Source organism: Erpetoichthys calabaricus, chromosome 11, assembly GCF_900747795.2.
Source record: "Erpetoichthys calabaricus chromosome 11, fErpCal1.3, whole genome shotgun sequence".
Classification (NCBI taxonomy): Eukaryota; Metazoa; Chordata; class Cladistia; order Polypteriformes; family Polypteridae; genus Erpetoichthys; species Erpetoichthys calabaricus.
Genome location: NC_041404.2, coordinates 101,094,848 through 101,118,920, shown reverse-complemented (window position 1 = coordinate 101,118,920; position 24,073 = coordinate 101,094,848). Strand labels below are relative to the sequence as shown.

General features: G+C 40.1%; 1 protein-coding gene across 1 annotated transcript in view; it reads right to left on the bottom strand.

Annotated features, from left to right (window-relative positions):
* The window catches only part of bcat2 (branched chain amino-acid transaminase 2, mitochondrial), a 322,343-nt gene that overhangs the window by 67,239 nt on the left and 231,031 nt on the right, over positions 1–24,073 (bottom strand). Inside the window, exon 8 of the mRNA XM_028813656.2 lies at positions 15,590–15,675. Within this exon, the coding sequence (XP_028669489.1) occupies positions 15,590–15,675 (86 nt within the window). The remainder of the gene's footprint in view (positions 1–15,589; positions 15,676–24,073) is intronic.

Genomic DNA, 24,073 nt, shown 5'->3' with positions numbered 1-24,073 from the left:
GTTTATAATAATTCTGATTAAAAAAACACTGTCAAAATATATTAATGAACAAACTGAGACACATTGGCCTTTAGGAAATATCAAAACACTTGTGTGCTGTCATTTAGGACAGAATGCATTGTTAACGTCACACACTCTCTTACTGATATGATATCACGATAAAAAAAAGAAACACCACAGTCCATACAAACTCATAGCCTCCTTGATTTTTGACATTATGATTGTCAATATCATATAAATTAAGTCATTTTAAGAAGATGACAAGTCTGCTATAGTCAGTTAAATAAACACTCCATTAAAAATGTTTGCATATCAATATATATAATTCACTAAGCCGACAGAACAGGCAAGACAACCATGGGATACGCACGATATAGCCATGTCTGCCAACTCACAGAGACCCGCCCACCAACACTAAGACGATGGGATGCGCCGACAACTCACAGAGCCCCGCCCTTCGATAACACAGAGGCACGCCCACCAACTCTAAGACCATGGGACGAGAACGCCTGCCCGCCCGCCTTACTGTTACCAGCGTGTAAAACCATCGCAGCTTTTAACTCACAAACATCAACAACTCACCAAACGTGTAAAACCATCGCAGCTTTTAACTCACAAACTGCAACAACTCACCAAACAAGGACACTCTGTCTCTCGAGGCATTCACACTGCTGGAAGACAACCATGGGATACGCAAAAAATAGCCATGTCAGTCAACTCACAAAGCCCAGCCCACCAACTCACGCCCACCAACTCGAACACTCGAACACGCGTCCACCCACGCTCTCAAGGCATTCACAGTGCCTGCTCATGTGCCGGACGCAACAACTCACCAACTCGCTTTCGTCTCTGCTACAGTACACATGCACCACTGAGCCACGTTCACTTTTCATTATTCTTTTCAGTTTCGGCTGCATTTCTATATATAATCCACCAAGTTGTCCGACCATGGGATACAAACGACAGAGCACCGCCCAACAACTCGAACCGATACAGAGACACGCCCACCAACTCTATGAGCATGGGACGAGAACGCCTGTACTGGAGTGTAAGACCATCACAACTGCTAACAATTCACCAAACACCGCATCTGACACTGTCTATATCTAAGAAGCTATATAGATACTCATTATTCCCCGGCATGCGTCCACCCACGCTCTCAAGGCATTCACAGTGCCTGCTCACGTGCCCGGATGCAACAAATCACCACACACAAATTTTGCTTAATTTGACTCAACATGGGAAACCTCACCCGGCCCGGACACGGAGAGGATTGACAGATTGATAGCTCTTTCTCGATTCTGTGCGTGGTGTTGCATGGCCATACCTAGTTGGTGGAGCGATTAGTCTGGTTAATTCCGAAAACGAATGAGACTCCCTACTGCTAAATAGTTACGCGATCGCCAGGCGGTCGGCATCCAACTTCTTAGAGGGACAAGTGGCTTTCAGCCACATGAGATTGAGCATTAACAGGTCTGTGATGCCCTTGGATGTCCGGTACTGCACGTGCGCTACACTGAATGGATCAACGTGTGTCTACCCGGTGCCGACAGACGTGGGTAAGCCGTTGAACCCCATTTGTGATGGAGACCAGGGCTTGCAATTGTTCCCCACGAACGAGGAATACCCACTAAGTGCGGGTCATACGCTTGCACTGATTACATCCCTGCCCTTTGTACACACCCACTTCCCCCACCCCCCCAGGCTACTACCATGGTTGGGTGACTTGGTGGATTATATATAGAAAAGCAGCCAGAACCGCAAAGAACAATGAAAAGACAACGTGGCTCAGAGGTGCACAGATGAAAGCAACTCAGGTTAGGAGTTGGGGGCGGGCACATGAGCAGGCAGTGCGTACTGAACGATGATTGTATGTTGGGTCGTAGCGTGCATTGTTGCAATGTTACTTTTCTTGGTGGTTTATTAAATTACGGATTTTGCAAATGTTCATTTTTTTCCCTGTGCTTAAAAATCATTAAAAAAGCGGAGTGATTATGCAGTGTATGCTACGCTGTGGGTTGGCTAGTAAAGAATACAGTGGTGTGAAAAACTATTTGCCCCCTTCCTGATTTCTTATTCTTTTGCATGTTTGTCACACAAAATGTTTCTGATCATCAAACACATTTAACCATTAGTCAAATATAACACAAGTAAACACAAAATGCAGTTTTTAAATGATGGTGTTTATTATTTAGGGAGAAAAAAAATCCAAACCTACATGGCCCGGTGTGAAAAAGTAATTGCCCCCTTGTTAAAAAATAACCTAACTGTGGTGTATCACACCTGAGTTCAATTTCCGTAGCCACCCCCAGGCCTGATTACTGCCACACCTGTTTCAATCAAGAAATCACTTAAATAGGAGCTGCCTGACACAGAGAAGTAGACCAAAAGCACCTCAAAAGATAGACATCATGCCAAGATCCAAAGAATTCAGGAACAAATGAGAACAGAAGTAATTGAGATCTATCAGTCTGGTAAAGGTTATAAAGCCATTTCTAAAGCTTTGGGACTCCAGCGAACCACAGTGAGAGCCATTATCCACAAATGGCAAAAACATGGAACAGTGGTGAACCTTCCCAGGAGTGGCGGGCCGACCAAAATTACTCCAAGAGCGCAGAGACGACTCATCCGAGAGGTCACAAAAGACCCCAGGACAACGTCTAAAGAACTGCAGGCCTCACTTGCCTTAATTAAGGTCAGTGTTCACGACTCCACCATAAGAAAGAGACTGGGCAAAAACGGCCTGCATGGCAGATTTCCAAGACGCAAACCACTGTTAAGCAAAAAGAACATTAGGGCTCGTCTCAATTTTGCTAAGAAACATCTCAATGATTGCCAAGACTTTTGGGAAAGTACCTTGTGGACTGATGAGTCAAAAGTTGAACTTTTTGGAAGGCAAATGTCCCGTTACATCTGGCGTAAAAGGAACACAGCATTTCAGAAAAAGAACATCATACCAACAGTAAAATATGGTGGTGGTAGTGTGATGGTCTGGGGTTGTTTTGCTGCTTCAGGACCTGGAAGGCTTGCTGTGATAGATGGAACCATGAATTCTACTGTCTACCAAAAAATCCTGAAGGAGAATGTCCGGCCATCTGTTCGTCAACTCAAGCTGAAGCGATCTTGGGTGCTGCAACAGGACAATGACCCAAAACACACCAGCAAATCCACCTCTGAATGGCTGAAGAAAAACAAAATGAAGACTTTGGAGTGGCCTAGTCAAAGTCCTGACCTGAATCCAATTGAGATGCTATGGCATGACCTTAAAAAGGCGGTTCATGCTAGAAAACCCTCAAATAAAGCTGAATTACAACAATTTTGCAAAGATGAGTGGGCCAAAATTCCTCCAGAGCGCTGTAAAAGACTCATTGCAAGTTATCACAAACGCTTGATTGCAGTTATTGCTGCTAAAGTTGGCCCAACCAGTTATTTGGTTCAGGGGGCAATTACTTTTTCACACAGGGCCATGTAGGTTTGGATTTTTTTTTCTCCCTAAATAATAAAAACCATCATTTAAAAACTGCATTTTGTGTTTACTTGTGTTATATTTGACTAATGGTTAAATGTGTTTGATGATCAGAAACATTTTGTGTGACAAACATGCAAAAGAATAAGAAATCAGGAAGGGGGCAAATAGTTTTTCACACCACTGTATAAGACAGAATCTCAATGAAGTAGTGAGTAGTAACGAACAACATATGATACTGAGAAATTAAAATGCATAATAATGGGAACAAGTAAAAAATATGACTTCCTAAAATAGACACTGTAAATGTAGGCATTTCAATAAATAATTTAGGAGGCTTGTGTATGCATTTCCATATCGATTTAAGAACTTAACAGTAAATAGTCTAACAACTCAAAATGAATCAAAGAGAATGCGCTGCTAACAATGAAGGTTCACACTGTCAAGCTGCATGTTTGGAAGGTGCTGATTGGCCGAAACTGTTTATAGCGAATTGTCCTAAGAGGGAAATGATGTATAGAGATCAGAAACAAAAAGACACATTTAAGCATGCTGAACAATAGTTTATGCAATGTTCTTTCAACAATACAAATTCAGTATGACACCAGGGTCTCCAAACACTCAAATATGGAGTTGATTATATTTTACAGTGAAACTCTTTACATATAACGCAATATAATTAGGGGATTGTGCCCCCTGGCTGCCAATGGTGGCCCAACTGGTCCACAGTGGAATTTTTTGTTAAATGGAGGAACAGAAAAAAAAAGAAAAAAAAAAAAACTTTCCACAAGAGGAGGATCAATGACGCAAACTCCTGGTGTCTTTACTGAGAGACAATTGCAATACCATTGAGCCACCTAATTGGAGTACTTAATGAGCTACACACAACTAAACTCCTACTGTTCTTAGTGGAGCGGATGTAGACAATATATTTTGTTTGACATATGCACATTATATTGGTTTAATTAACACAAGAGTATCATTGTCGTATTCTCCTAATGAAGATGAAAAATTTATATGTACAGCTGTATACTATACGACATACGGTTTTGTAGAAAACTGAGCATTGCATAAAAAAGTTTGCACAATTTAGCTAATATTTTTATATATATAAAGCTGATATATGAAAATATATATTTGACACTATGTATCAGACGAAGTAAATCACACAAAGCCACAACAGCAATAATGAATTTTCAGCAACTATACGAATTGTTGTTTCAGTCCGTCACTGAACTATATCAACTGAAGTGTGTAATGTCAATACAAATTACAAAATATAACTAGAGGGTTAAGTGTCAGATAGACTCTCATAAATATAGAGCACAATGCCTTGTTGAGGCTTCAGAAAGCCTCCTTTAATTGCGCATGTCTGCTTGATGTTTCGAAACACGTTCCACATTTCATTAACCATTGCACACGTCTGCTTGGCGCTTCGAACCACGCTAGATGGTTCATTAACCAGTGTGCATGTCTGCTCAGTGTTTTGAACCGTGTTCCATGTTTCATTAACCAGTGCGCATGTCTGCTCAGCCTTTTGAACTGCACTCAGCGATTCATTAACCAGTGTGCATGCCTGCTCGATGTTTCAAACCATGTTCCACATTTCATTAATTAGTGCACATGTCTGCTCAGCACTTCAAATCATTATTCATCGAATAATGTTTGAAGTACATATGGCATCATGAGGTTTTGAAAATTCAACAGAATTGTCAGGCGAAATGAATGTTTTGGAAGATCAATACATTTTGAATGATTGTGCCAATAATACTTAGTGACAGGAAACAAAACTATAAATTATACATCTTACAAGTGCTGACTGATAGAATGCACAATACTGATAATGCTATTCAGAGCTTTAGTGTTACGGGTCACTATGCCTCTTTTTCCATAATATTCTCTTATCATAAATAAATTAATGATAAAGAGGCAAAGAAAGGTTATCTACTCTTTATATATAAAAAGATCAGGTAAATCGTGCAACGTTTTCATGCAACCCTCATTTTTCTTCAGAACTGTACGTCACATATCTATATATAATTTTTTTCATCTTCATTAAGAGAATACAACATACTATACTCTCATTTAAATACAACTAATTTAACGTGCATACATAAAATCAAAAATTATACATTATATTGTGATAAGCTGCCCAGACACAGACAGACGGACACCACACATTTATTATACATAATCACAGTCCAATAAAGTGCACAACCCAGTGCCTCAAGCACCAAACTCCCCCAATGTCCAGGCCTCTCTCAGTCTCTGCTTGCTCTTCAGGCCGCTTCCACTCTCCTGCACACAAACCTTGTCCACTCCTCACCCGACTCCAGTCTTCCTTTGCAGGGAGGCGGCCCCTTTTATAAGTACCCGGATGGGCTCCAGCTGATCCCCGACACTCCCTAGACACTCCCCTGTGTGGCGGAAGTGCCGGCTGTGTTCCCGGAAGCCCTCCGGGTGTTCCCAGTCTTCTTCCCCCCAGCACTTCCTGGTGTGGCGGAAGTGTTGGGGTTCCGGGTCCTTCAGGCATGGGGGCGCCCCCTGGCAGAGACCACGGGCCCCTACAGGGTTGGGCTTCCAAGCCCTGCACCCGTGGCCCCCAAAGGAACCAGGGCGGTCGCCCCCTCGTGGTCTGGAGGAGGCATGCGCCCTCCTCCTGTCTTCCTGGGCGTCCCGGGTGGGTGCCACCCCCAGCCGCGTGCCACAATATACATGCACTCCACTAAGAACAGTAATGTTTCAGTTGAGGGGTGTTGCTCTAACAAGTAAAGTGGATGGTGCAGTGGTAGCGTTGCCGCCAAGTAGTAAACCGAGTATGCGGTGTATCTTGCGTCTTCAGTGTGTGAAAGGTTGCACAAAGAATTTTGTTTCCCTCCATTTAACAAAAAATTCCACTGTTGACCAAGAGAGAGCGAGGCAAGCTATCAAAGTGGGGCCGGGCCACCTTAGGTGGCCAGGGGGCAAACACCCCTAGTAAGGATATATCAGACGTAAATGTGTATCTTGTTTCATGTGTACAACAAAAGAAATCATTTAGCTGATGATTTTGTGTTTAGGGGTTTAAATTATTAAATAGTGAATTAATCAGGTGGAATGTGTTCTTACTTTGATTGTTAATGGGGTGGGGGGGCTACATGGTAAATGTGTTAGTGACTTGGATTGTGCTTCTGTAACTGTGCATTCTGTTCACGGTCACAAGGCGTAAGGTAAAGGGTGCACACTGTCCGGGGGGGCATCAAGCCCAGAATTAGAAGTGTCAAACCTTTATAATGTCCTTGCAGAGCTGGATGGTGTCTCTGATAATTCTGAGGTGGAAGGCAGAGTTGAGGAGCCCCAACAGGCCACCTCAAAACCAGTTCCCAAAAAGAGAGAGGTAGTGATAGTTGGGGACTCAGTCATTAGGGGGATTGAAGCGCAGGTGTGCTCCAGAGAGAGAGAGAGAGAGAGAGTCTCTCATGGTGTGTTGCCTTCTGGGAGCACAGGTGGGAGACCTCCCTGGAAGGGTGGATAGGCTCTTGGCCATGTTGGAACAATGACATACATAAGAGTAGTCTGTCAGTTCTGCGATCCAAATTCAAAGAGTTAGGTGCCAAGCTGAGGAGCAGAACTGACAAGGTAGTCTTCTCTGAAGCTCTGCCTGTGCCACCCACCAGTCCAGGTAAGATTGAGGAGATCAGAAGGCTTAACGCGTGGCTCAAATGTTGGTGCAAGGTAGAAGGGTATAGGTTTAGATAGATAGATAGATAGATAGATAGATAGATAGATAGATAGATAGATAGATAGATAGATAGATAGATAGATAGATAGATAGATAGATAGATAGATAGATAGATAGATAGATAGATAGATAGATAGATAGATAGATAGATAGATAGATAGATAGATAGATAGATACTTTATTAATCCCAAGGGGAAATTCACATACTCCAGCAGCAGCATACTGATAAAGAACAATATTACATTAAACAGTGATAACAATGCCGAAAACAATGCAGGTATACAGAAAGACAATAACTTTGTATAATTTTAACGTTTACCCCCCCGTGTGGAATTGAAGAATCACACAGTGTGGGGGAGGAATGATCTCCTCAGTCTGTCAGTGGAGCAGGACATTGACAGCAGTCTGTCGCTGAAACTGCTCCTCTGTCTGGAGATGATACTGTTTAGTGGATGGTTTTAGTGGATAGTTTATGGGGCATTGGGACTCCTTTTGGAACTGATGGGACCTGTTCTGCTGTGACGGATTACATCTGAACTGGAGGGGCACCAATGTATTGGGGAGGTGTATGTGTAGGCTAGTCAAGGATTGTTTAAACTAGAGAATGGGGGGGCAGGGAGTTTAGGACAAGCCAGGTTTAGATCTATACATGGAGGAACAAACAATGGTGTAGAAATAAAAATGCATAGTAATGTAAATTCTAAGCAAAGATTTAAATGTAGAAGGAGTAACACATTAAAAATAGCTTGCCTTAGTGCTAGAAGTATCAAAAATAAGGTAAGTGAATTGGAGTTGAATGTAGCAAAGCATAATTATGATATTATAACAATAACGGAAACCTGGCTAAATAACAAAGATGGGGATGAGTGTAACATAGAGGGATACACATTTTTTAGGACGGATAGACAGAACAGAAAAGGTGGTGGGGTTGCTGTTCATGCCAAACAGAATTTAAATGTAAGTCCTCTTCAGTTGGGTGATGAGCCCCATCTTAGTGGGGACATGTGGCTTCGCCTGGAAAATATTATGAAAAGAGGTCTTATTTTAGGAGTGTGTTATAGACCACCCTATTCAGACAGTAATTTCAACACACACCTTTTTAGTAATATTAAAAAGGCAAGTTTACAGGGAGATATTATAGTCATGGGGGGCTTTAGTTATCCAAATATTAACTGGGATAACCTTGCAGATGGAGGAGCACAAGGGCAGGAGTTTTTAAAAGTAATCAGTGACTATTTTTTAACACAGTATGTTAAAGCACCAACACAGTGTGAAGCCTGTCTGGATTTAGTATTTTGTAATAATCAAGATAGAATTGAGGGTATCGAAGTGATTGAACCACTAGGGTCAAGTGACCATAATGAAATACAATTGTCAGCATTTTGTAAGAGTACAGATGCAAAGACTAAAAGTTGAACTGTGTTAGACATTGTCGCATCTGGTCAAAATTACCCCTAAGTAGGATTCACTGGGATAAGCTTTTAAATGTGGAGAAAGTCGAGGAGCAGTGGAACAGGTGCAAAAATGTTTTACATGTAATGCAGGACAAATACATACCTAAATTTGGAATTAATAGGAAATTAAATAAAAACTCCACAGTGGACTAATAAAGATTTAAAAAAGAAATTGCAAAAGAAAAAACTATTTTATAAGGCATATAAGACTAATGACTGCAAAGTGAATCGTAGAGCGTATGAGAACATGAGGGCAACCATTAAGAAGGATATCAGGGAGGCTAAAAGACAGTTGGACAGGAATATAACAGATAAGGCGAAAGAAGACCCTAAGAGATTCTTTCAGTATTTTAGTAGTAAAAGAACAGTCAAGGAGGAGGTCAAGTGCATCAGAAATAGCAAAGGGGAACTAAAAGATATGGACAACGAAATAGCGGATTCCCTAAACTTACATTTTATTGAGGTGTTTACAAGGGAGCAAGTGGATAACCTCCCAGAGGTAAACGTGACTACTAAGGAGGTACTGAGGGATTTGGAAATTGTAGAGGGAGAAGTGCTGCTCAGATTAAATAAGCTGAAATCAAACAAATCACCAGGACCGGATAAAATTTATCCTCGAGTTCTTAAGGAGGCTAGTGAGTACATATATAAACCCTTGACACATATTTTTAGGAAGTCATTGCGCACTGGAGAGATTCTGAAGGACTGGAAAATGGCAAATATCATCCCATTATATAAAAAGGGTGACAGGGCAGATCCAAGCAACTATAGGCCAGTAAGCTTAACGTGCATCACAGAAAAATTAATGGAAGGAATTATTAAGGATAAGACTGAGCAACACCTGGCAAGGACAGGAGTTATTCTGAACAGTCAGCATGGGTTTAGAAGGGGGAGGTTGTGTTTTACTAACATGCTGGAATTCCATGAGTAGGCAACAAAAGGATATGATCAAAATGGAGCATATGATATTATTTATCTTGACTGTCAGAAAGCATTTGATAAGGTGCCACATGAGAGGTTGGGCATCAAATTAAAAGAAGTGGGAGTTCAGGGTGATGTTTTTAGATGGGTGCAGAATTGGCTCAGACATAGGAAGCAGAGGGTGATGGTGTGAGGAACCTCTTTAGAATTGGCCGATGTTAAGAGTGGTGTTCCACAGGGGTCAGTGCAAGGGCCATTGCTATTTTTAATATACATAAATGATTTAGATAGAAATTTAAGTAACAAGCAAGTTAAGTTTGCAGATGATACCAAGATAGGTGGATTAGCAGATAATTTGGAATCCGTTATATCATTACAGAAGGACTTGGATAGCATACAGGCTTGGGCAGATTTGTGGCAGATGAAATTTAATATCAGTAAATGTAAAGGATTACACATAGGAAGTAAAAATGTTAGATTTGAATACACAATGGGCTGTTGGAAAATGAAAGTACACCTTATGAGAAGGATTTAGGAGTCACAGTGGACTCTAAGCTATCGACTTCCCGATAGTGTTCAGAAGCCATTAAGATGGCTAACAGAATGTTAGGTTATATAGCACGATGTGTGGAATACAAGTCCAAGGAGGTTATGCTCAACCTTTAAAATGCACTGGTGAGGCCTCATCTTGAGTACTGTATGCAGTTTTGGTCTCCAGGCTATATGTCCTAGAAAAGGTCCAGAGAAGTGCGACTAGGCTGATTCCAGGGCTACAGGGGTTGAATTATGAGGAAAGATTAAAAGAGCTGAGCCTATACAGTTTAAGCAAAAGAAGATTAGGAGGTGACATGATTGAAGTGTTTAAAATTATGAAGGGAATTAGTACAGTGGTTCGAGACTGTTATTTTAAAATGAGTTCATCAAGAACACGGGGACATAGTTGGAAACTTGTTAAGGGTAAATTTCGCACAAACATTAGGAAGTTTTTCTTTACACAAAGAACGACAGACACTTGGAATAAGCTACCAAGCAGTGTGGTAGACAGTAAGATGTTAGGGAGTTTCAAAACTCGACTTGATGTTTTTTTGGAAGAAATAAGTGGATAGGACTGGCGAGCTTTGTTGGGCTGAATGGCCTGTTCTTGTCTAGAGTGTTCTAATGTGTTCTAACTGGAAGTTTGGTTAAGAATGACACAGAGAGGAGAACTATCATTTTTATTTAAGGAAATGTTCGAATATTATGCTGTGTTGTGACTAAGATGATTTACCGATTGCCTGTCCGGACCTTGAAGATGTGGTCATAAGGGAGGGATCCTGCTTTTAAAGTCAGATGCTTTTTTAACAGCAGGTTCAGATGTGTTTCTCCCAACTGGCAAAGCACTAAAGTGGATCTTTAATGCCGACCTGGTAAAAATTGTTGGGTTCTCTTTTCACTACAAAGGCGTCTTACAGTGACTGCTCTTTCTGTTTGAATGACAGTTGTAATTAGTTGTAAAGCACATACTTTAATTCACATTACACTTTACATATACATCCATCCATCCATCTTCCAACCCGCTGAATCCGAACACAGGGTCACGGGGGTCTGCCGGAGCCAATCCCAGCCAACACAGGGCACAAGGCAGGAACCAATCCTGGGCAGGGTGCCAACCCACTGCAGCTTTACATATACAGTATAGTAGATTTGAACTACAGAGTGTGGATAGCTTAATACTTAAAATGCTCACCTTGGAATGTCCCATGTGTGTCTGTGTGACATTGTGCTGGTTACTGATCTGCAATGTGTCTCTCAGCCTCTCTGCAGTGCTCCAGATTGATACATTTGAATTTTGGGTGCAGCAGAGAGAGTTCAACCTGACCTGCCACAGTGGGTTTGTTATCACCCTTTTCAATGATGGGATTCATTGACGTCAAATGGCAATGAATAGAAGATGGATTATTGTCCTTAGAATTAAAGCTAGTATACTAACCTTTAAACCTAGATATGGTATTTCACTGTACTAAAACTGCTTACTAATAGATTACTTGTACTGCACTTTAATTTATTTTTTTTGGATTGCAATGTGTACATAATTTGGAAACTGCAAAAGCATTTTCTGAACATAGATAAGTGTTTTATTATATAACTGTCTCTGATTCACTAAACCCTTATTTAAATGGATTAATTATTTTTCTCTTGCTTTAAATTGATTAATTTTATTTCAGTGTGCAAGTATGTATAAATTCATCACACTTTTGTAAATAAATCTAAAGTAGTCATGTTTGATGCATGCTGGTCTCTCTTCCATGGTCTCTCCTGCTCAACCAGGTGTTATTTGATAAATGCTGTGTGGAAACAGAAAAACTTAGTCTGCCAGCACACAGCTGAATTCAAAGTAGCACCTTTAAAAAGTGGCCCTCTACTGCATTGTGAGGTAAGCTAAGTGCTGTACCACCTGACATCTACACATGCACTACTGATGCAAGTTCGCTCAAGAGATTTTTTTATAGTTTTACAAAGTTTTGCTAATGTTATTTATTAAAGGAGGAGTAGTGGATAAGTAGAAAGATCAGTGAAAGTGTTTAGGAAATATCAGTGTATGGCTGGAATATTTGGGGATGTCTAAAGACATGTCAGACAAATTTGTCTTATCTAATAAAATGGTATTGGTAATATGCTGATTGTTTTTTTTTTCATTCTTGTTGGGTTCCTGACACACACACAAATACACACAAACATGCACAACTTAGTGGAAACAGAGACACAAACTAATCCTTAATTAGGTGCTTCTGTTTCAGAGTGTATACTAACACATACAATATATTACTGAAACCAGATTAATTTAACCATGCATGAATCTAACAAGCACAGCTGCAGGATGTGGAGAAAAAAATCCAGGGTACTCAGAAGAAAAATTCACACAAACAAGTGTACAATGCTGAAACTCCAGATTAACAGCACAAAGTCCACAGTACCACTAACATTGCACTACTGTACTGCATGGGTATTAAGGTGCACAAATCATAGGCTGTGATTAAAAGTAAGTAACTGATAACTGAAGTAATATTTAAAAATCAACAATTTGATTTTTTTGTTCATAAAGAGAAATAGACATTAGTTTGTTTTAAGTAGAGAACTGTATACTACTTTAGTAAGAATATACCACAGACTGTAGATCTTTATGACTGTATACAGTTAGGTCCATAAATATTTGAACAGAGACAACTTTTTTCTAATTTTGGTTCTGTACATTACCACAATGAATTTTAAATGAAACAACTCAGATGTAGTTGAAGTGCTGACTTTCAGCTTTAATTCAGTGGGGTGAAACGACTGCATAAAAATGTGAGGCAACTAAAGCATTTTTTTAACACAATCCCTTCATTTCAGGGGCTCAAAAGTAACTGGACAAATTAAATAACTGGAAATAAAATGTTCATTTCTAATACTTGGTTGAAAACCCTTTGCTGGCAATGACAGCCTGAAGTCTTGAACTCATGGACATCTCCAGATGCTGGGTTTCCTCCTTTTTAATGGATTTCAGCAGACAGTATGTCTCTGAACACCTCAGAATTCATTTGGCTGCTTCTGTTCTGTGTCACATCATCAATAAACACTAGTGTCCCAGTGCCACTGGCAGCCATGCACACCCAAGCCATCACACTGCCTCCACTGTGTTTTACAGATGATGTGGTATGCTTTGGATAATGAGCTGTTCCACGCCTTCTCCATACTTTTTTCTTGCCATCATTCTGGTAGAGGTTGATCTTGGTTTCATCTGTCCAAAGAATGTTTTTCCAGAACTGTGCTGGTTTTTTTAGCTGTTCTTTAGCAAAGTCCAATCTAGCCTTTATATTCTTGAGGCTTATAAGTGGCTTGCACCTTGCAATGCACCCTCTTTATTTACTTTCATGCAGTCTTCTCTTTATGGTAGACTTGGATATCGATATGCCTACCCCCTGGAGAGTGTTGTTCACTTGGTTGGCTATTGTGAAGGGGTTTCTCTTCACCATGGAAATGATTCTGCAATCATCCACCACTGTTGTCTTCCGTGGACGTCCAGGTCTTTTTGTGTTGCTGAGTTCACCAGTGCTTGCTTTCTTTCTCAGGATGTACCAAAGTGTAGATTTTGCCACTCGTAATATTGTAGCAATTACTTGGATGGGTTTTTTCTGTTTTTGCAGCTTTAGGATGGCTTCTTTCACCTGCATGGAGAGCTCCTTTGACCACATGTTGTCTGTTCACAGCAGAATCTTCCACATGCAAGCACCACACCTCAAATCAACTCCAGGCCTTTTATCTGCCTTTTATCTTAATAGATAATGACATAACAACGGACTTGCCCACACCTGCCCATGAAATAGCCTTTGAGTCAATTGTCCAATTACTTTTGAGCCCCTGAAATGAAGGGATTGTGTTAAAAAAAATGCTTTAGTTGCCTCACATTTTTATGCAATCGTTTTGTTCACCCCACTGAATTAAAGCTGAAAGTCTGCACTTCAACTGCATCTGAGTTGTTTCATTTAAAATTCATTGTGGTAATGTACAGAACCAAAATTAGAAAAAAGTTGTCTCTGTCCAAATATTTGCCATCATTCTAGGTACTATACAGTAGGTACTATACATCAAGGTACTATACAGTAGGTACTATACATCAAAAGCAAAATGAACCATTAGATGAAGGGAAAGGAAGGTACAGTTACTGTCCCTGTTAGTTTTGTCACTCTAATTTGCAAATTTGTTCTACTTATAAAATTGTACATATTCAGTACAAACTAAACTGATTTTCATAGTTTTTTTCAGTCTTCAACAACTGAATTCTTATTTTCGCATTTGCATCCCCCCAATAAGAAAATATCTTCAGCAGTGACAGCATGACAGAGGTCATGCAGCATAATTTGGAAGCTGCTCATGCAGGAGAAGGTAGGTACAGCCTGAGACCTAACAGCATGGGATGTAATAAAACATGGTCATAGAGACAGGACACTTGTTTATTTTAAGTAACTTCTTTTAATACTAGAGAGCATGGAATAAATGCACCTGAATAAAAATAATGGGCTTTGTAAATGTTGATGATGAAGTGCAATAACACTGCTGTTTGGCAAACTCAGTGTATGAGTGGAATTGGTCGGAAACTGCTTTAATATAATGGTTACTTCAGGAACAGCAGAAATGTAGTACAGGTAATTCAGTTGGGAAGCGAAGTGTGTTAGATGTGTTAAAACGATTCAATATTCAGCAAAGCATATTAATTGGCTTTTGGAGGTTCTTTATTTTAAACTTCATTTGTAGTTATGAAAAAGAGATTTTTAAAACAGAAAAATGATCAACTATTTAGAAGGTTGCAAAATTAATGCATGCTACATGGCATATGAAGGATTTAATGGACAATGGCACGCTAGTAATATGGATATATAAAACATAACTACAGTTACATGGATCCCAATATTTTGATAACCAATGCAACAGATATACGTTTTGAAATAAAATGCTCTTATCTAAATACTGAAATCAGAATTGAGTACCAAGAATAAGAACAGCTAGAATTTTGGTTTTAACCATCCAGCTTTGAACTTGTTTAATAAAATGAGGCACCAAAAGTAGCTATACAGCAAGCAAACATAATTTGGTTTTCATTTTGCGGAAAATCATTGCATGCTGTCAATTACTGGACATATTAGATAACAACTTACTATTATGGCATACCGTTTCTGCCACATGAAAGAAATGAAAAAGGCAATTACAAAATCACATGTGAAGACACATGTAATCAAGTTATTAAATTGTGGAAAAAAACAATTAAACAAAAGTCATCTAATGCTACTGAAACACAATATCATCATTCATTACCATTTAAATAATGTTGTTATATCAAATGTAGATATCATAGTTTGTATTTCAAAATGGCCTTACTTCTAAAGACTGCTTTTATTTAACAATGGGAGTTTTCTTAATGACACATTTACTAAAGTTTAGAAACTGCTATTTATTTCAGATTCCTTTTTTCATAATGGAAAAAGGAGAAATAGTTTTAGAAGTTATTCTTACCCAGCTTCGGGCAAGATCCAACAAGCTCTGTCTGGTTACCCCTGGAAGAATAATTCCATCCAGTGGAGGTGTTACAAGCTCCATATCTGAAAATATGAAAAAATATGCTTTAGAACTGAGTGTCCAATGGTTGTTCCTTGTCTGCTCCCCTTTGCTTGATGGGATAGGTTCCAGCGACCCTGCTCAGGATGAAGCAGGTTGGAAAATGGATGGATAGTTTATGTACAGACAGTTTCATTAAAAAAAAAAAACACACTTCAAGTCTCATCATAATCTACATATTTGTTCTCCACCACCTGATGGTTTAATAAAAACAGAGTTCTATTAAACCCAAGATATAAAAGACCCATATGAACCAATATAAGAATTGAATTCAATACATTGTATATGTTAAGTGTGTGAGAGCACCTTGAAAATTTATACAAGAAGGGGGATGCATCGACAGTGGCATTCCTTCAAAGGCATAGGCTTTTCTCTTTTATTGAGCCAAATAACTCAATTATTATTACAACAAAATTACATTCATATATAATGGGTAAAAACAGATTATGTATGAACCCAGCCACAGGGGATGCACAAACCACAGTGTTACTTTGTGCCAGTCCCAAGCCTGGATGAATAGGAAGGGTTACGTCAGGAAGGGCAACCAGTGAAAAATGTTGCCAGATCAATATGTGGGCAACAATACAGATTTCCGTACCAGATTGGTTGAGGCCCAGGTTCACAATGGCTGCCACCAGTACTGTTAGCCAACAGGGTGCAGGTGGAAACTGGGCTACTGTTGGCCAAAGAAGGAGAAGAAGGGGGGGGGGGGGAGTGGGGGGACGTATCCGGAGGCAGGAGAAGAGGAGGAAGATAAAGAGAGTGGAACTGAGGGTAGAAACTTTGAATATTGGCAGTATGACTGGTAAGGGGAAAGAGTTAGCTGATGTGATGGAGAGAAGGAAGGTTGATATATTGTGTGTGCAATGCAAGAGACTAAATGGAAGGGGAGTAAGGCCAGGTGGATTGGAGCTGGATTCAAATTGTTTTATCATGGTGTGGATGGGAGGAGAAATGGGGTAGGGGTTATGCTGAAGGAACAGTATGTCAAGAGTGTCAGATAGAGTGATGATTATGAAGCTGGAAATTGAAGGTGTGACGATGAATGTTGTCAGTTCATATGCCCCCCAAGCTGGGTGTGCAATGAATGAGAAAGAAGATTTCTGGAGTCAGCTGGATGAAGTGATGGACAGAGTACCCAAGGAACAGAAAGTGGCGATTGGAGCGGATTTCAATGGACATTTTGGTGAAGAGAACATATAGGATGAGGAGGTGATGGGTAGGTATGGTGTCAAGGAGAAGAATGAAGAAGGTCAGATGATAATGGATTTTGCGAAAAGGATGGACATGGTAAATACATATTTTAAGAAGAGGGAGGGACATAGGGTAACGTACAAGAGTGGAGGAAGAAGCACACAGGTAGATTATATCCTATGCAGGAGGGTCAATCTTAAGGAGATTGAAGACTGCAAAGTGGTGGCAGGGGAAAGTGTAGTTAAGCAGCATAGGATAATGGTCTGTAGGATGACGTTGGAGATCAAGAAGAGAAGGAGAGTAAGGGCAGAACCAAGGATCAAATGGTGGAAGTTGAAATACGAACACTGCAAGACTGAGGTCAGGGAGGAGGTAAGACAGGCACTGGGTGGCAGTGAAGAGTTGCCATATAGCTGGGCAACTACAGCAGAAGTAGTAAGGGTGACAGCAAGAAGGGTGCTGGGTGTGACATCTGGACAGGAGAAGAAGGATAAGGGTACCTGGTGGTGGAATGTGGAAGTACAGGAGAGTATACAGAGGAACATGTTATCAAAGAGTAAGTTGGATAGTCAGAGAGATGCAGAAAGTAGACAAGAGTACAAGGAAGTAAGGCGTAAGATGAAGAGAGGGGTGCAAAGGCTGAAGAAAAGGCATATGATAAATTGTATGAGAGGTTGGACACTAAGGAGGGAGATAAGGACCTGTACCAATTGGCTAGACAGAGGGGCCGAACTGAGAAAGATGTGCAGCAGGATAGGATGATAAAGGATAAAGATGGAAACGTACTCACAATCGAGGAGAGTGTGTTGAGCAGGTGGAAAGAGTGCTTTGAGAGGCTGATGAATGAAGAGAATAAGAGAGAGAGAAGGTTCGATGATGTGGCGATAGTGAATCAGGAAGGGCAACGAATTAGCAAGGAGGAAGTAAGGACAGCTATGAAAAGGATGAAGAATGGAAAGGATGTTGGTCCAGATGACATACCTGTGGAAGCATGGAGGTGTTTAGGAGAGATGGCAGTGGAGTTTTTAATCAGATTGTTTAATGGAATCTTGGAAAGTGAGAGGAAGCCTGAGGAGTGGAGAAGTGCACTGGTACCGATTTTTAAGAATAAGAGGGATGTGCAGAGCTGTAGTAACTACAGGGGGATAAAATTGATGAGCCACAGCATGAAGTTATGGGAAAGACTAGTGGAAGCTAGGTTAAGAAGGGAGGTGATGATTAGTGAGCAGCAGTATAGTTTCATGGCAGGAAAGAGCAACACAGATGTAATGTTTGCTTTGTGGGTGTTGATGGAGTAACATGTATGAGTTGTACTGGATATATACAAGGGAAATGTGACAGTGGTGAGATCTGTGGTAGAAGTGGTGGATGCATTCAATGTGGTGGTAGGATTAAATCAGGGATCAGCTCTGAGCACTTTCTTATTTGCAATGGTGATGGACTGGTTGACAGATGAGATTAGACAGGAGTCCCTGTAGACTGTGATGTTTGTGGATGATACTGTGATCTGTAGTGAGCAGGTTGAAGAGACTGAGAGGTGGAGATATGCTCTAGAGAGGAAAGGAATGAAGGTCAGTAGGAACAAGACAGAATAATTGTGTGTGAATGAGAGGGAGGTCAGTGGAATGGTGAGGATGCAGGGAGTAGAGTTGGCGAAGGTGGATGAGTTTTCATGCTTCAGATCAACAGTACAGAGTAACAGGGATTGTGGAAGACAGGTGAAAAAGAGTGCAGGCGGGGTGGAATGGTTGGAGAAGACTGTCAAAAGTAATTTGTGACAGACGGGTATCAGCGAGAGTGAAAGTGAAGGTCTACAAGATGATACTGAGACCTGTTATATTATATGGTTTGGAGACAGTGGCACTGACCAAAAAACAGGAGACAGAGCTAGAGGTGGCAGAGTTAAACATGTTAAGATTTGCATTGAGTGTGACGAAGATGGACAGGATTAGAAATGAGTACATTAGAGGGTCAACTCAGATTGTACGGTTTGGAAAAAAAGTCAGAGAGGCGAGATTGCGTTGGTTTGGACATGTGCAGAGGAGAGATGCTGGGTATATTGGGAAAAGGATGCTAAGGATAGAGCTGCCAGGCAAGAGGAAAAGAGGATGGCCTAAGAGAAGTTTTATGGATATGGTGAGAGAAGACATGCAGGTGATGGGTGAAACAGAGCAAGATGCAGAGGACAGGAATATATGGAAAAAGATTATCCGTTGTTGCAACCCCTAATGGGAGCAGCTGAAAGAAGGAGCCAAAAAGAACCAGAAAGTTTAGAAATGGAGATTAGGCACATGCAATTTATATTATAGGTTTATAGGATCAATAGATACACTACCCATTCTAAGATATGGTGAAATCTAAGTAATCAACATAGACTCCAGTGATGATGAAATGCACTGGAATGTACTTTATAATGCATGTAGTAATATGTAGTAATAAAATGCATTGTATGTCATTCCAACAGAAGGCAAGTCACAAACACCTGCAGTAATAATATGGATTACTACAAATATATAAACCATCTGTTGGAATGACAAGAGATATAGTAACTGGACAGACACAGACATCTGTCCTTTAATTAAAGTTGATATAATCTGTATAGCTTGTTGCCATTTCATTTGCTATGTATTAATACCCCTGGATTTTTTAAAATGATTATACCACACTTCTACAGCATATATTAAATACATCAAAAGTGAATTGTTTAATGTTAAAATAAAAAAGCAAGTGGTTTCTATCTAATGGTCCCATTCTCTGTTCCCTGCAGTCCTAATGTAGTGCAAAAAGAGTCCACTGTTAGTCTGATCAAATATGTGCCAAAAAAATCTTCTTAGTGTACTTTTTTCAGGGGAAGAATGTGTATGTAGCCTGTAACTGCACAAGCTTAGACTAAAATAGTCATTATGAAACTGCAGACAACAGGTTATGTACAGAGCAAGATATGTGAAAATGTGTTCCTGTTTTTTTTTTTTTTTTAACAGTGGTTAATACATATTAAAAATCTATAGAATGGTTTGAATAAAAGCTTTCTTTTTTGGTGTGGGAGGCACTTTGAAGAAATGGCACGCACTCTGCGTATGCAAGAAGAATACTCCTGTGGTCTTATTTTTCATGGAATTTCTTCTTTTGTTTTTTCATTCTAAAATTGAACATATGCAAGGGGTATATTTCTATGATTCACCTATCTAGAGATTCTACATTCTGAAATATTGCACTGTTGCAAATGTATGAATCCAAAGGAGAAAGCAGAGTATTTGGATTTGGAATCTTATACCAACTAAACCTCAAGAATAGAGAAATACTATAAATACAGTAATCCCTCCTCCATCGCAGGGGTTGCGTTCCAGAACCCCCCGCGAAAGGTGAAAATCCGCGAAGTAGAAACCATATGTTTATATGGTTATTTTTATATTGTCATGCTTGGGTCACAGATTTGCACAGAAACACAGGAAGTTGTAGAGAGACAGGAACTTTATTCAAACACTGCACACAAACATTTGTCTCTTTTTCAAAAGTTTAAACTGTGCTCCATGACAAGACAGAGATGACAGTTCCGTCTCACAATTAAAAGAATGCAAACATATCTTCCTCTTCAAAGGAGTGCGCGTCAGGAGCAGATAATGTCAGAGAGAAAGAGAAAAGCAAACAAATCAATAGGGCTGTTTGGCTTTTAAGTATGCGAAGCACGGCCGCACAAAGCTGTTGAAGGCGGCAGCTCACACCCCCTCCGTCAGTAGCAGAGAAAGAGAGAGAGAGAGAGAGAGACAGATAAAACCAAATAATCAAAAATCAATACGTGCCCTTCGTGCTTTTAAGTATGCGAAGCACCGTAGCAGCTGCACAGAAGGGAGCAACGTGAAGATAATCTTTCAGCATTTTTAGACGAGCTTCTGTATCGTCTAGGTGTGCGAACAGCCCCCCTGCTCAATTCCCCTACGTCAGGATCAGAGAATGTCAGCGCAAGAGAGAGAGAGAGAGAGAGAGAGAGAGAAAAGTAAGTTGGGTAGCTTCTCAGCCATCTGCCAATAGCGTCCCTTGTATGAAATCAACTGGGAAAACCAACTGAGGAAGCGTGTACCAGAAATTAAAAGACCCATTGTCCGCAGAAATCCGCGAACCAGCAAAAAATGTGCGATATATATTTAAATATGCTTACATATAAAATCCGCGATAGAGTGAAGCCGCGAAAGTCGAAGCGCGATATAGCGAGGGATTACTGTAGTATTAATTATAAAGGGGCAATATTGACTCTCCCCCTTAAAATTGTCTTCATTCTGTTGCATAACAGAAAATAAATAAATACAAAGTTTCTGAATAAGCATGTTTAAAAATTATTTGCAATTTCTCTTGCCTTACTCCATGTCTCACAACAGCATATAATTTAGCATTAATAAGCATTAATATAACTAAAAATCACATTTAATATACCTATATATAATCTATATATATGTATTTTCTGTCCCTGATGCTAAGGATAGAGCTGCCAGGCAAGAGAAAAAGAGGAAGGCCTAAGAGAAGGATTATGGATCATCTATATGCTACACCGATTCCTCTCCCACTTGGACAGAGGCAGTGGTGCTGTAAAAATGATCTTTCTAGACTTCTCTAGCGCCTTCAACACAATCCAACCTCTGCTCCTTAGGGACAAGCTGACAGAGATGGGAGAAGATTCATACCTGGTGGCATGGATCGTGGACTATCTTAAAGACAGACCTCAGTATGTGCGTCTTGGGAACTGCACGTCTGACATTGTGGTCAGCAACACAGGAGCGCCACAGGGGACTGTACTTTCTCCGGTCCTGTTCAGCCTATATACATCGGACTTCCAATACAACTTTGGAGTCCTGCCACGTGCAAAAGTTTGCTGACGACACTGCTATGGTGGGCTGCATCAGGAGTGGGCAGGAGGAGGAGTATAGGGACCTAATCAATTACTTTGTTAAATGGTACACCTGAACACCAGCAAAACCAAGGAGCTGGTGGTGGATTTTAGGAGGCCCAGACCCCTCATGGACCCCGTGATCATCAGAGGTGACTGTGTGCAGATGGTGCAGACCTATAAATACTTGGGAGTGCAGCTGGCTGATAAATTAGACTAGACTGCCAAAACTGATGCTCTGTGTAAGAAAGGACAGAGCCAGTTATACTTCCTTAGAAGGCTGGCATCCTTCAACATCTGCAATAAGATGCTGCAGATGTTCTATCAGACGGTTGTGGCGAGCGCCCTCTTCTACGTGGTGGTGTGCTGGGGAGGCAGCATTAAGAAGAAAGACGCCTCATGCCTGGACAAACTGGTGAGGAAGGCAGGCTCTATTGTTGGCATGGAGCTGGACAGTTTGACATCTGTGGCAGAGTGACGGGCGCTAAGCAGGTTCCTATCAATTATGGAGAATCCACTGCATCCACTAAACAGTGTCATCTCCAGACAGAAGAGCAGCTTCAGCGACAGACTGCTGTCACTGTCCTGCTCCACTGACAGACTAAGAAGATCGTTCCTCCCCCAAACTATGCGACTCTTCAATTCCACCCGGGGGGTAAACATTAACATTATACATAGTTATTGTCTGTTTTTACCTGCATTATTATCAATCTCTAATTTAATATTGTTATTTGTATCAGTATGCTGCTGCTGGAGTATGTGAATTTCCCCTTGGGATTAATAAAGTATCTATCTATCTAGAGAGGACATGTAGGTGATGGGTATAACAGAAGAAGATACAGAGGACAGAAAGATATGGAAGAAGATGATCCGCTGTGGCGACCCCTAATGGGAGCAGCCGAAAGAAGAAGAAGATGATATGTATTTTCTGTCCCTGTTTAAAAAACTATTCCAGATTAAGAGATGAAAATACAAATAAGCCTCATCGTATTTGACAAATGGGAATTCTACACTGCCACGCATAGTTTCTTTAAGAATCAGCAATACAAATTTTTATCAGCTTTACAAAAGTAGAAACGTTATTATTTTAGGGTAATGATACAAGATGCAACAATCTCTTGATACTCTTAACTGCCAAGCTATTACTCCTGTTCATGAGAAACACATCAGATGTACTGAGAACCTTTCCCATTTATTTTCCCCAGGAATCGTGTTTATTCGGCTGTCAACTGTCCATACCTAAGCTATTATAATAAAAGAATTATATGATTTTTTTATTCTAAACAGTTTGAAAATGCTTGCTTTATTTTTTATATATATATATTTATATATATTTTATATATTATTTAATCTCTCTGTGTATGTTTATAAATCCCATAATTTGTTACATTTGTATTTTAGTTCTAAAAGTTGAAGTGATCTAGAACCTATCCTGTAAGCATCAGTTAAAGCCAGCAACCAACAACAGATAGAGCACTACAGTGTAAATTAACACACACCTCTAAACTAACTCAGACCTAGGGAATTTAGAACTGCCAGTCAATCATATCTGTCAAGATAATGTACTGTAAAATGTTTAATTCAAAATAAAAATCTATACTAAGTATATATGGAAATATACTGTGTAGGAATACTTTGAGTGAGTTACTAACAGTAGTAATATGACCAAATGTGTCATTTATGATATGGAGGTGGAATACGTGGAACATAGTTAAAAGGAAAGTACTCTTAGCCACTTATGCATAAAGTGTCCTGCCACAAAGTTGTTTGTGTATGTTGCAATAAACCCACAACTCAATCAAAAACAATAATGGTACTTTTACATACCAAAGGGTGTTTTCCTTTAAATAAATAATAGTTTTCAATGTAGTTTGCTCTTTTTCATTGCTAAAATACGTGATTTGTACACATTATGCTGAGACGAGTAGCGCACATTTGATTGAATCCACTTTTATCAAACTTTCCACCTATGTAGCGCCACATACAGTGAAAAATTCATTGCCATTGGATAGCTGAATTTTAGGCCTTTACAATGATGTATAGTTGTCTATAATTGGTCAGTTGTACTAAATGTCACAGTTGTGCATAAAAAAAGGAAATATATTTCTCATGCAACAGCTAATTTTTACTCTTCTTTATGCATTTGTTATGTGCAGGCTTTCATGACACAAGGGAAAGGCAGCACTATGCAATATTTTTTCTCCCATTTCTAACTGCGTTTGCTTCAACCCCACACCTCTGTGGGCACAATTAGAATCGCTGGGATGGAGGGCAGGGGGGAATATACTGCAAGATGGGTGTCCATGTCC